Source organism: Rhinopithecus roxellana, chromosome 17 (assembly GCF_007565055.1).
Source record: "Rhinopithecus roxellana isolate Shanxi Qingling chromosome 17, ASM756505v1, whole genome shotgun sequence".
In the NCBI taxonomy this organism is placed as follows: Eukaryota; Metazoa; Chordata; class Mammalia; order Primates; family Cercopithecidae; genus Rhinopithecus; species Rhinopithecus roxellana.
In genome coordinates, this window is record NC_044565.1 from 109,637,833 (window position 1) to 109,652,374 (window position 14,542).

At 41.6% G+C, this 14,542-nt stretch overlaps 1 protein-coding gene across 2 annotated transcripts in view; it reads right to left on the reverse strand.

The window, feature by feature from the left end:
• Positions 1 to 13,891, reverse strand: part of EIF5B (eukaryotic translation initiation factor 5B) — a 64,756-nt gene extending 50,865 nt beyond the window's left edge. For both annotated transcript variants that reach the window (XM_010386769.1, XM_010386768.1), the window contains exon 1: positions 13,655 to 13,891. In XM_010386769.1, the coding sequence (XP_010385071.1) occupies positions 13,655 to 13,689 (35 nt within the window). In that variant the 5' untranslated portion in view covers positions 13,690 to 13,891. The remainder of the gene's footprint in view (positions 1 to 13,654) is intronic.
• Between the last annotated feature and the right edge of the window lie 651 nt (positions 13,892 to 14,542).

A 14,542-nucleotide genomic window follows, 5' to 3' on the forward strand; every position in this document is an offset into this window, starting at 1 on the left:
TACTAAAAAAAACACAAAAATTAGCCGGGCGCGGTGGCGGGCGCCTGTAGTCCCAGCTACACGGGAGGCTGAGGCAGGAGAATGGCTTGAACCTGGGAGGCGGAGCTTGCAGTGAGTGGAGATAGCGCCACCGCACTCCAGCCTGGGCGACAGAGCGAGACTCCGTCTCAAAAAAAAAAAAAAAAAAACAGCCGGGCTCGGTGGCTCAAGCCTGTAATCCCAGCACTTTGGGAGGCCGAGACGGGCGGATCACGAGGTCAGGAGATCGAGACCATCCTGGCGAACATGGTGAAACCTCGTCTCTACTAAAAAATACAAAAACCTAGCCGGGCGAGGTGGCGGGCGCCTGTAGTCCCAGCTACTCGGGAGGCTGAGGCAGGAGAATGGTGTAAACCCGGGAGGCGGAGCCTGCAGTGAGCTGAGATCCGGCCACTGCACTCCAGCCTGGGCGACAGAGCGAGACTCCGTCTCATAAAAAAAAAAAAAAAAAAAAAAAAAACACAGAAAAGAAAAGGCAAAACTACAGTGACCAAAAATAAAACATGAAAACTATAGTCACTACTGGGCTCAAGCGATCCACCTGCCTTGGCCTCCCAAAATGCTGGGATTACGGTGTGAGTCACCATGCCTGGCCCTTTTATCCATTTTTATAAGTTACAAAAACAAGAACAAATCTATAATCTTTTTCTACTATCTTAATTTCTATGAAACACAGTAATGCGGAGTTAAAATGATGCTTAATGAAGGAGTCTTTTAAAAACATTTTCTTTATTTCTTCATTCTTGTCTCTCACCACTTAACAAAAATCGACTCTAAATGAATTAAAGACTTAAATGTAAAATCCAAAACTATGAAACCATTAGAAGAAAACAGGAAAAAAGCTTCATGACATTGTTTGAATAAGACCTCAAAAGCTTAGGCAACAAAAGCAAAAACTGACAAATACAATAAAGGAAACAACCAACAGAGTGAAGAGACTGCCTACAAAACGGGAGAAAATATTCACAAACTATGCATCTAACAAGGGGTTAATATCCAGAATACATATGGAACTCAAAACAACAATAGCAAAAAAGCAAATAATCCAACTAAATGATGGGCAAAAGATCAGAATAGACATTTCTCAAAGGAAGATATAAAAATGGGCACCAGGTATATGAAAAAAAAAAAACACTCAACATTTATTAAACATCAGGGAAATGCAAATCAAAACCACAATGAGATATATCACCACACCTTAGACTAGCTTTTACAAAAAGACAAAAAATAATATGGCGAGAATATGAAGAAAGGAGAACTATTATACACTGTTGGTGGAAATGTAAATTAGTACAGCCATTAGAGACAACAGTACAGAAATTCCTCAAAAAAAACAGAACTATCATATAATCTAACAATTCCACTACTGGGTCTATATAGCCAAAGGAAATGAAATTGCTATGTTGAAGAATATTTACACTCCCACATTTACTGCAGCACTGTTCACAATAGCCAAGATATGGAATCAACCTAAATGTCCATCAACAGATGAATGGATAAAGAAAATGTACATCTACACAATGCAAATACTATTCATCCATAAAAAAGAATGAAATCCTGTCATTCTGTGACAACACATACGAACTTGAATGTAATTATGTAAAGTGAAATATGCCATATACAGAAAGACAAATACTGCATCATCCCATTCATATGTGGAATCAGAAAAAGTTGATATCATAAAAGTAGAGAGTAGAATAGTGGTTACCAGAGGTTGGGAAGAGTAGGGAGGAGAGGGAATGAGGAGAGGTTGGTCAACAGGTACAAAGTTACAGTTAGGAGAGTAAGTTCTGGTGTTCCACTTCACAGTAGGATAACTATAGTTAACAATAATGTATTATATTTCAAAGCAGCTAGAAAAGAGAATTTGGAATATTCTTACCACAAAGAAATGACAAGTGTTTGACGTGATATGCTAATTATCCTGATTTGATCATTACACAATGTGTAGAGATATCAAAATATCACATTGTACCCTATAAATATGTACAATTATTATGTGTCAAGAACAAAATATAACTTGTATTTTTTCAACTGTATAAAAACAGTATTTTATTGTGTGTGCAGGCATGTACTCAACTTTAGAGTTTGGTTTTTGGAATTAAATAAAAACCATATATAAAAATAGAAAGACATGTACTTCATCTTGTGACCAATATAGTACAAAGCCTTTTAAAGACACATATTACAAAAAAATTGTTCACTGCAAAGAAGTCAAAGGAAAATTAACCTCATGTACAAATCTCTCAATTCCAAACTTAGCAAATTTCATTTGATAATGACAGGTATTTTCCACTGAAAAATTGTGTAATGATTGTGAAGTTAGACAAGAAATACAAGAAATCCAACTCCTTTCCAAATTATTCCACACTTGAAAATCTCCAAGATGTCTAAAGAGTCCTTTTTACCAGCCTCTCTTCTCCAATGCCTCTTTACCCACTGCAGAGGTTTTTAAACCTGGCCCAAAATATCTCTGATACTCTTTGAGAGGTGGAGGTCTATCTCCTTTAATGAGGGAGTTGTATGACTGCTTGCTAAATAGAAGGATGCGACTTTTATTATAGTTTCTAGGCCCAGGCCTTAACCTGGCAGCTGCCAAGCTAATGGGGATGTCCAGGTCAGGAGAGATCAAATAGAGATGCTCCAGCTGACAACTCCAGCTGATTAAGCCCAGTCAACCTCCAGAACCATGAAAGATAATCACAAGTTTTCTTGTTTTAAGCCACTGTTTGGGATGACTTGTTATGATACAATAATAACTGAAGCATCCCCATATTTCTTCCTATTCCTAATCAATAGCAGGGCCTATAGTCATGGAAAGCACGTTGGTAGAAGTGTAAAATCCAAACCACTCCTTCCTCCATCCCCACCCCCAAGTTGATGGACAAATTGTCCAAAACCTCGAAGTCCTAAAGGAAGGATAAGTCACTTATAACATCGTTGCTGCCCTTTTTCACTTACTTTGGCTTCTGTCCCTCCCCACCAAAACTCTTAATAATCGTTAACAAGAAGGAGAGCATAAGAGGGAATCCTTCTCTTTATTCTTAACTCTATCTCAGCAATAACAGCTGCAATCAGAGAAATTGGAAATTCAGTCCCACCTTCTCTACAGGTTGCCTTCTGACATCTCATTTCCCCAGTCTTCATCTTCTTACCCAGAACATCCTTGATCATCAACAGCTACATATAAAAAGAGGAAAAACAAGACAAAAGAAGGGAAAGCCCAGCAGTCACTGCTCCTCAGTGGCCCCCACCACTTATAACCACAAATCTCAACAGTTCTCACTCTAGACTCCCTTAATGAAGTTATGGCTCAAGTACTACAATCAATATGCTGAGAACTAGTTATGTCTCAAAAGAAACCCCTCCCAGCTTATGATGTCCTTACGAAGACTTGACTCCTTTAAAAGGGATATGAAACCATACTGCTACTATATTATACAATGCAATGCAAAGGATATGTGTATCTTTTTTTTTTTTTTTTTTTTTTTTTTTTTTTGAGACGTTGTCTCGCTCTGTGGCCCAGGCTGGAGTGCAGTGGCTGGATCTCAGCTCACTGCAAGCTCCACCTCCCGGGTTTAGGCCATTCTCCTGCCTCAGCCTCCGAGTAGCTGGGACTACAGGCGCCCGCCACCTCGCCCGTCTAGTTTTTTTGTATTTTTTAGTAGAGACGGGGTTTCACCGTGTTAGCCAGGATGGTCTTGATCTCCTGACCTCGTGATCCGCCCGTCTCGGCCTCCCAAAGTGCTGGGATTATAGGCTTGAGCCACCACGCCCAGCCGGATATGTGTATCTTATCACCTTCTACAAAATTCAACCTAATCCTTTATTTTCTAAATATCTGATACATTAATTTGAAAAGAACACAAATCTTGCAGACCCCCGATACACATATCCTAAGTTCTTATGGATTATAGATTCCAGTATGTCTAACTATCAGATCAGCACAGCTTTTACAAACTGGATTGAGTGGGGAGGAACAGAGTTGCAGGGATTTCAGAAGCTTCAAAATTCTCTCTAGTAACTTCTGTTTTATCTGTTTTAAATTTTAATTTGATAATAAAGATTTAAGATGAATAAGGATAGCCACCTTATCACAGTATACTGTCACAGAACAGCAATCCAAGCTTTTGTTTACAACCCCCTTCCCCCAAAATTGTTTCTGGTTGATGAAAAAGATCAGATGCACACTTAACAGGTAAATTAAACCTTCTTGTCAAGAGAAGATACTGTCATATAAAGCTCAAAATCACTAGTTCAAATAAAAAAAAAGTATCAGAAGAATTGAGCTCTTGCTAGTTCAGGCATGCTGAACTCAAAAGAAATCCATTATAAGAGGCAATACATTCACAATGGAAATGGTCATTTAGATCCTGCTACTCAAAGTATAGTTATAGGACAAGCAGCATCAGCATCAGTATCATCACCTTGTTGAAAATGCAAAATCTCAGCACTTTGGGAGGCTGAGGCGGGTGGATCACGAGGTCAGGAGACTGAGATCATCCTGGCTAACACGATGAAACCCTGTCTCTACTAAAGATACAAAAAATTATTTGGGCGTGGTGGCGGGCAACTGTACCCTCAGCTACTCGAGAGGCTGAGGCAGGAGAAGGGTGCGAACCTGGGAGGCAGAGCTTGCAGTGAGCTGAGATTGCTTGAGACACCTTTTCAAAACAAAAAAGAAAAAGAAAAAGAAAAAAAAATACAACTCATGTTCTAAAATAACTAACCACATGGTAAGTGCGCAAGGCAAACTCAGTCTCCGTACTCCATAGGAGTTGACTCTGATCCTTAATCACTGTTAGAGGATTTTTCCCATCTAACTTGTATAGTCCCTGGCACTGTAATATTAATAAATTATTAATATTAACAACCTATTACTAATAAATTTTAACAAAAATTTTTATGTAGACAACCACTCTCAAGACTGGATTTCTGAACAACCAATTTGGTGAACACCATCATTAGAATGGTCTGGCTGCACCTGTGTACAAAATTATTGGCAAAACAGGAGCAACCGAAGATCTCAAATATTCCTCATGGTCACCCTTGGTACTCTAGAGACAAACACACAGCATACTCCCATTCCTTCCAATCTGCATGCTCTCTTGATGGCAAACTTAATTAGAAAAGGATTTTAAAGATGCATAACCAATTAACTTTAAGAGGCAAGTGTGAAATCTCATTTCACATATGGTGGTACTCCCATACTCCATTTTCTCCCTGCAGCATTTCACTCTGTATTATCTGTGCATAGCCCTATTTGCTACATTAAAATGTAATGCCCTTTGAGAACAGAAAACTCTGTTTTGTATTTCCAATTCACCGCCCTCTTTTTTTTGTTTTGTTTTTTGGAGACATGGTCTAGCTCTGTCACCCAGGCTGAAGTGCAGTGGCACAAACATGGCTCACTGCAGCCTTGACCTCCCAAGGCTCCAGCAATCCTCCCACCTCAGCCTCCTGAGTAGCTGAGACCACAGGCACACACCACCACACTCAGCTATTTTTTTTTTAGGGGGTAGAGATGGGGTCTCCCCATGTTGCACAGGCTGGTCTCAAAGTCCTGGCCTCAAGCAATTCTCCTGCTTCAGCCTCCCGAAGTGCTGGGATTACAGACATGAGCCACTGTACCCCGCCCACCTACCTACCTTCTACAAGTGGCAACCAGAAAGGCATGTTAGACATTCCTTTTTTTTTTTTTTTTTTTTTTTTTTTTTGGAGACAATCTCACTCCATTGCCCAGGCTGGAATGCAGTGGTGTAATCTTGGCTCATTGCAACCTCCACCTCCCGGGTTCAAGCAATTCTTGTGCCTCAGCCTCCCAAGTAGCTGGTATTACAGGCACGCACCACCACACCTGGCTAACTTTTTGTATTTTTAGTAGAGACAGGGTTTCGCTATGTTGGCCAGGCTGGTCTCCAACTCCTACGCTCAACTGATTCACCCGCCACGGCCTCCCAAAATTCTGTGATTACAGGCATCAGCCACCACCATGCCCGGTCGCATGTTAGATGTTTCAAATAGGCACTAATAAATAAGGAAAAAGTCCTATTCTGGAATGGCAATCACAACTCTCATACAACAGGCAAAGCTAACCAGTTTCAACACAGCAGTTTAATAAAAAACATGTCTAACACTATAATAATTACTGTACTTTTGATCACAAAACTTCCAAATGGAATTTTCTGAAGCAATAAATTGAAACGCTAGTTTAAATGCCTCTGAAAAAGTACAATGGCGTTTCATTTATCCAACAACAGACAAGGATTCCATCGTATTTTCCAAATGAATGAAATGTACCACTTTTACAAATTTATATTTAAGATATAAATGTTTCTTATAATGGATATATAATTTCTTGAAATACTTACAAATGTCTGAGGTTGTATCAAGATAATGGAGAAAAGAAAGGAGGGGACAGAATATATATGAAATGAGATCTATGAATGAATTTGAACCTGGGTGATGGACATGTTTGTTCATTAGACTCTTCTACTTTTGTATGTGTTTGAAATTTTTCATTTAAGGAAATTCACACCACAGTAATCAAAACTGTGGTACCGGCTGGATGCGGTGGCTCACACCTGTAATCCCAGTACTTTGGGAAGTTGAAGCAGGTGGATGACTTGAGGTCAAGAGTTTGAGACCAGCCTGGCCAACATGGTGAGACCCTGTCTCTACTAAAAACACAAATATTAGCCAGGCCTGGTGGTGCACACCTAAAATCCCAGCTACTCGGGAGGCTAAGGCAGGAGAATCGCTTGAACCCAGGAGACGGAGGTTGCAGTGAGCCAAGATCACACCACTGTACTCCAGCCTGGGTGGCCAAAAAAAAAAAAACAGAAACAACAACAACAAACTGTGGTGACAACATTGACACAGACATACATACAGACCAAAGAAATAAAATTTAAAGTCCAGAAATAAATCCATATATCTAGCGTCTAATGATCTGACAAGAGTGCCAAAACCTTTCAACAGGGAAAGAAACCTCTTCAACAAATGGTACCAGGACAACTAGATATCCGTACATAAAAGAATGCAGATGAACCCCTACATCATACCATACACAACAATTAATTCAAACTGGAACAAAGACCAAAATGCAAGAGGTAAGGCAATAAAAGTTTATTTTTATTATTTTTTGAGATGGAGCCCACTCTGTCACCCAGGCTGGAGTGCAGGGACGCGATCTCGGCTCACTGCAACCTCCACCTTCCAGGTTCAAGCAATTCTCCTGCCTCAACCTCCTGAGTAGCTGGGACTACAGGCACCCGCCACCATGCCCGGCTAATTTTTGTATTTTTAGTGGAGACGCGGTTTCGCCACGTTGCTCAGGCTGGTCTCAAACTCCTGACCTCAGGTGATCCACCCACCTCAGCCTCCCAAAGTGCTGGGATTACAGGCATGAGCCACCATGCCTGGCCAGCAATAAAACTCTTAAGAAAACATACAGGTAAATCTTCACGACCATGGATTTGGCAACAGTTTCTCTTAGATACAACACCAAAATACAAGCAACAACAACAAAAAATAAACTGGACTTCAACAAAATTTACAACTTCTGTGAAAAAGAAACTTTAAAAGACAGTGGAAAAACAACCTACAGAAATGAGAGAAAGTATCTGCAAATCACACATCTGATAAGGATCTAGTATCCAGACTATATATCAAGACCTCTTACAACCCAACAACAAAAATACAACCCAGGCTGGGCACCGTGGCTCACGCCCATAATCCCAGCACTTTGGGAGGTGGATCACCTGAGGTCAGGATTTCGAGACAAGCCTGGCCAACATGGTTGCCGCATCTCTACCAAAAACACAAAAATTAGCCAAGCGTGGTGGCGTGCGCCTGTAGTGCCAGCTACTTGGGAGGCTGAGGCGTGAGAATCGCTTGAACCCGGGAGGCAGAGGTTGCAGTGAGCCAATACCATGCCACTGCACTCCAGCCTGGCCAGAGTGAGACTCAGTCTCAAAAAAAAAAAGAAAAAAGGAAGAAAAGAAATAAAGACAACTCAGGCCAGGCACAGTGGCTCACACCCGTAATACCAACACTTTGGGAGGCTGACATGGGAGGATCGCTTAAGGCCAGGAGCTGAAGACCAGCCAAGGCAACAAAGCGAGACCCCATCTCTACAAAAAATTTTTAAAAATTAGCTAAGTACGGTGGTGCATGCCTGCAGTCCTAGCTACTGGGGAGGCTGAGGAGGGAGGACTGCTTGAGTCCATGAGTTCAAGGCTAAAGTGAGCGATGATCACACCATTGCACTCTAGCCTGGGTGACAGAGTGAGATTCTATCTCTAAACAGAAAGGAAAAGGAGACAAAAAGCTTACTATTTACCAAATTAAAAAAAAAAGGGGGGGGGATGAATGATCACATTAACAGCAAGAAAAATTCTGAGATACCTGGGAAAAAGTCAAATCCTAAAGATTAAAATGAATAACAACATTTTACTGTTATACAATTAACCAACTAAATGGAGAGGCAAAGTATATTACTTATTTGTTCACAAATATATTTCTAGCAACCAGAAAAATAACTGGCACCCAAGCGCTTAAACCTCAATATATTTCTTGAATGGAATGATTCAATACCATAAAGACGTCAAGTGTCACAAATAATCTAAAAACTTAATGGACTCCCAACTAAAATCAATCTCAACTGATATTTACCTTTGCAAGTATTACATTAAAAAAATAAGGAAATATCTCAAATTGTTAAAATATCAAGAACATGAACATGCCCACAGATGTCTTAAGTTGTCTTTAAGTGATTCTCAAGCATTCTCAGCACGTGTAAGACATACGCGAATGATGGTCAAACAGCTTGAGAAATCTCACAAATGCCTAAATCTAGTTCAGAAATCTCTAGGCCAACAGTCCTCAAATTCGTTCCCAAGATCTCTTTAGGGAGTCTAAACTACTCTAGGGGGTCAAAACTATTTTCAAAATAATACTAAGAGGCTACTAGCCTTTTCATTCTCATTTTCTCACAACGGTACAGGGGAGTTTTTCAGAAGCTAAATGATGTGTGATGATGCTGCAGATCAAACGCATAAGCAGATGTGAGGATCTATCTTAAGTCATAATAGTAAAGATATTTGCAAAAATGTTTAGCTCTTCTCACTATTTTTGAAAATATGGTTATTTAATAATGTTATGTATAATAATGTAAGTTTATTTTTATTTTTAAATTAAATATTTGAAGAACTTTTCAGTTTTAGTTTATAATACTTGTAACTGGTAGATATAAACCACATACACAAAAGCCTTTTGTGTTCCTTAGGAATTTAAGAGTGTAAAGGAGTCTAGGACCAGAGTTTGAGAATTGCTATTCTAACCTAACCACTGACACTCGGTTCCTCAGAAAAACAACACTCTGCCCACCTTACAGATCAACTGCAATACTGGAATAAACTTAGAAGCATAAATAAAGCACAACTAATGATCAAGTAACATTAAAAGTAGCTGCATGAGCTCCCCTCAGGGAATCTCAGCATGGAAGGCTAGAGAGGTTACTACCAACAAAAATCTATAATCTGTTTTCTTATTAATTTACAGCAAACTAGGACTTCTTCCCCTAGCACTTCCTAAAGCATCAGGATAGGAACAGACTAGACCAAAAAAACTCTTGACTATGCATCTTTTTTTGATGTAGTTTATGCAGACAAGAGTTTTACTATTCAAATATATGCAAGTAAGAAATTAATTCCTGGCCGGGCGCGGTGGCTCAAGCCTGTAATCCCAGCACTTTGGGAGGCCGAGACGGGCGGATCACAAGGTCAGGAGATCGAGACCATCCTGGCTAACATGGTGAAACCCCGTCTCTACTAAAAATACAAAAACTAGCCGGGCGAGGTGGCGGGCGCCTGTAGTCCCAGCTACTCGGGAGGCTGAGGCAGGAGAATGGCGTAAACCCGGGAGGCGGAGCTTGCAGTGAGCTGAGATCCGGCCACTGCGCTCCAGTCCTGGTGACAGAGCGAGACTCCGCCTCAAAAAAAAAAAAAAAAAAAAAAAAAAAAAAAGAAATTAATTCCTTTATTAAACCAAGGCTATCTGTATTATATTTGTCTGGTATGTGGATGCTGAATCCTAGCCTTTGTCTCAACAAGTTTCCCGAGTCAACTGAAAAAGGTCAGGAAAACTTGCTGAACCAACACCATATCAAAATCTCATTGTTAAGAATTACACAAACTGGGGCTGAGTGTGGTGGCTCACACCTGTAATCCCAGCCCTTTGGGAGGCCAAGGTGGGAGGATCACTTGAGATCAGCAGTTTGAAATCAGCCAGCCAACATGGTGAAACCCTATCCCTACTAAAAATACAAAAATTAGCCGGGCATGCTGTTGGGCGCCTGTCATCCCAGCTACTTGGGAGGCTGAGGGAGGAGAATCGCTTGAGCCCAGGAGGCAGAGGTTGCAGTGAGCTGAGATTGTGCCACTGTACTCCACCTGGGGCGACAGAGCGAGACTCCATCTCAAAAAAAAAAAAAAAAAAAAAAAAAGAATTACACAAACTGGAACAGAATTCTAGAACTTGGTCTTTAAGGAAATTCTAGAATTCTAAAAATACACAGACAAGAATAAATATCTTGATCATTGACACATGCTATACAAATAAAATTAGATAAGTTAAAATCTAATTTTAAATACTGAGTGGCTAAGAAGTTAAAGTAAGGGTTAATTAAATATAAGACTTAAAGACATTGAAGTATTTTATGTTCTTTCCAAGAACTGAAAAGTTGCTCCATGCCTTCTCTTGATAACTACATAAGCAGCTGTGCATTTCTCACCCAGTTCACACCTTGCCAGAAACATGCCTGACACAGCTGAGGGGAGGTGGGATGACAGTAAAATCTTTAAATTTTACTGTCCTGTGTGGACCTTCACACAGGAGAATAAAACAAGATCTCTATCTCATTTTACACAAACAAGAATACTAATCCTAAAATTGGACTTTCTCCCTCTAGATTTTCTTTCCAGTCTGTGTTCTTGTCCCATTTACAAATATTCAAAATATCCCTGAAGAAATGAAAGAAATATTAAAATAAAGGGAAAAAGCTGACTCACAAAGCAGTGGAACTTCCCATTCCCCATCTCCCAATATCTCATGTGGAAGACCAAAATAAAAACCCAAGCAGTTCTGGTCAAAGGGGACTCTGCTAAAGCTCAGGATTTCTTAGACACGATCTGAAAGCCATTCATAAAAAGGAGTCCATGAAGCATCTATACACACACACACCCACAAAATGTATCAACTTCATATATTGGTATATGAGAAAATAAATTTTTTAAAATTATATTGCCACCACTTTCCCTTCATCATGAGCCAAAACAAACCAAACAAACAAAAAAACACAGATTAGGTTGAGAGGGGGAAAAAAACCAGCATTTCTTCTACACTACCAAACCAGTCATTTAACAACAGGGTCTAGTGTGCAATTTAAACTTTACACCATCCCTGAAAATCTTTATAAATCAATGAGACACTCACTTTTCCCTAAAAAGAACAGACAAGAATAAACATCTTGTCTCCCAATGGCTTTTTTCCATTGTGAAAGAGCCTGGAAAGTAAAAAATGTAAGTAGGGTAACATATAAGCCGGATCGCGCTTGTAGTCCTAGCTACTAGGGAGGCTGAGGTGAGAGGATCACTGGCCAGGAGTTCAAGACCTGACTGGGCAACATAGTGAGGCTGGTCCTCCATCTCCAAAACAAAACAAAACGAAACCATATATATATGTAATTTTAAATCTAAAGAACACATCTGTGTAATCCTAAACGAAACGAACGAATTGAAAAAAAATTTGTAATAAGACAATCAGGGAAATCAGAAAACTGAATATTTGCTAATGTTTAAGAATCACTGTTAATATTTCTTACAGATATACTTGGTGGACTTACAGATGAAAAGCTAGTGAGATTGGCTTTACAATATCTAGTAGGTGGGGGCTGGGAGCGGTGGATCATGCCTGTAATCCCAGCACTTTGGGAGGCTGAGGCGTGCAGATCACCTGAGGTCGGGAGTTCGAGACCAGCCTGACCAACATGGAGTAACCCCATCTCTACTAAAAATACAAAATTAGCCGATGTGGTGGCGCATGCCTGTAATCCCAGCTACTCGGAGGCTGAGGCAGGAGAATCGCTTGAATCCAGGAGGCGGAAGTTGCAGTGAGCCGAGATCGCGCCATTGCCCTAAATTTATTGTTGTCTGGGCAACAAGAGCAAAACTCCGTCTCAAAAAAAAAAAAAAAAAAAAAATCTATCTATCTAGATATCAATCTATGTATCTATAGATATCTAGTAGGTGAGATGAAACCAAATAGGTCATGTGCTAACAATGGTTGAAGGCAAGTCATTAAAATATAAAGGTTTATTATACTCATTTCTCTATTTTCTAGATACAGCTGAACATGTCTTTAGCAAGGAAAAAAGTACCCTGTACATCAAAAACTCCTGTCAAAAGTACAGAAATTTGTGTTCCACTACATCACCCATAATCCTTATTTTTTCTTATTGATCTGGTTTAACAATTATATTCTCCAAACCAATTAACTTCCTCCAATATACCTAAAACTGAAATACAAGACTATCTTCGTTGTCTTTTAATTCTACTCATAAGCTAGTCAAACGCTAGGTGAGAAAACGATCCAGGCTTCCAATTTATAATTAGTAAACGTAACTTAAAGACAACATATGTTTTGAGTCAGACTAATGAACTAGCACTAGTTTTGATTTTTAATTTACCTTACTCTCCGCCTCGTATTTAAGTTTGGTGGGTAGTGTACGAACGTGAAAAGTAACAGATGTTGTTCACTCCCAGAAAGTGAACTCCTTCCATCATGAAAGTAACAGAACTCAATCGAATGTGACACACAGAAACGTCTCAAAAATCTCTAGGTCAGTAACTCGCATACACCCTTATCCTCCCTCCCCAAATCATTTCAGGTGGTTAGAAAGGAGCGACCCCGGTTGGTAGGTTTCTTCTTCATCCCTTCCTTTCCTAGGGGAGGGCTAGAGAGCAAAGAAACGACCAAAAGGCCGGAAGAAGGAAAGCGAAAAGCTTGAGGGCTGGACAATCAGCCCTTCAATAAATGAGAACTGTATCCAAATCAGATTAAGTTGAGAGACAGCGAACTGCTAAACACCTCCCCATAACGCTAACGTACCTGAGACCCCGAGTAGAGAAACCTGGCCGTACATCACATTCAGGCTCCCTTCTCTCCCAACTACTCACAGGTACAAGAGGCATAAAATAGAACTTCCCCACCCTCGCCAAGAGTAGCGCGGAAAAAAACTCACATTGGCCTGGGCCACGCTGGCGAAGCCGCCTGACTCCCCCCGCGCGGCCAGGAACCCTGAAATGACCGCCCCGCTCCTCAGTCAGGGTAGGGGGGGACCGAGGCTCGACTGGGAGGACCCGCCGGCCGTCGAGGCCCTACGTGCCCACCCGGCCCGGGTGCTTGGGCCCGCGCTGCCCACTCTGGGCCCAGGCCTGGTACCCCGCGAGGCTCGTCGCGAGCCCAGACCCCGGTCCAACTCCGCGCCCGGCGAGACCCGCACACCCCACTGAGCCACCGCGGCTGTAGCCGTACGGATCCAACCCCTAGCTACCTGTCTTCGTTCTTGTTTTTCTGTTTCTTCCCCATTGCTTGTCAACGGCGCTCGTGGCCCCAGCTCCTCTATTCGTTCTCTCACAGACCCACTGTCTCCCGGCTGACTTTGGTCTCCGCTCAGCTCCTTTCCCCGCGTACTGCCTCCGCTCGCACCCGGCTCTCCACAGACCCGCGCACTGAAACAGGGCACATATGGTGTGAGTTCTCAGTGCGCAAGCGCATCGCCCCGCCGCCTCGGCGTGAGGACGCAGGGCGCGGCTCATCGAGAGCTGCGCTTCGGGTAGAGCGTCTCCGGTTGACTCGCCCGCCAGGCAGGAGTCCGGGCGCCCCCTGTCCGCAAGCGTCCGCCCCGAGCCGACGCCCGCGCGGTTTCCAGATTCTAGAACCCGGAGGTGGACAATGAAGCCGTCAATTCCCCACCTCAGCCCTCTCCCAACGGGGAACGCACGCTTCGGTTCAGGAGTAGGCTTTGGGCTTCCCTTTATATCTTTGTATTCTCAGCCGCACGAAGTTCAGTAAAGAACCACGACTAATAATGAGTCCTCTGCGGTTTGCGAGAGAGATAAATCCAGGACAAAATAGGGACCTCTCAGTAACATCCGTGCGTTATGCATTATGTACAGTCACTGAATAAAACATAGAACAGGACACACCCGATCAATTCCCTAACGTAGGTCTTCATCTTTACCCTCAAAGCCAGGGCGAGTTCTAAAAATTCCTGTGTTTAGAAGAGTCAAGAGGGAACCTACAGGGGTGGTGGAAAATGTTCTATATCTGGATATGGCCGGTGATATTTTGGGTTTTAACTATGCAAAAGTTAATTGTGTTATATATGTTTATGCCTCGACTTTAAGAAAAAGAAAAATGTTAAAAGAAAAAAAACACA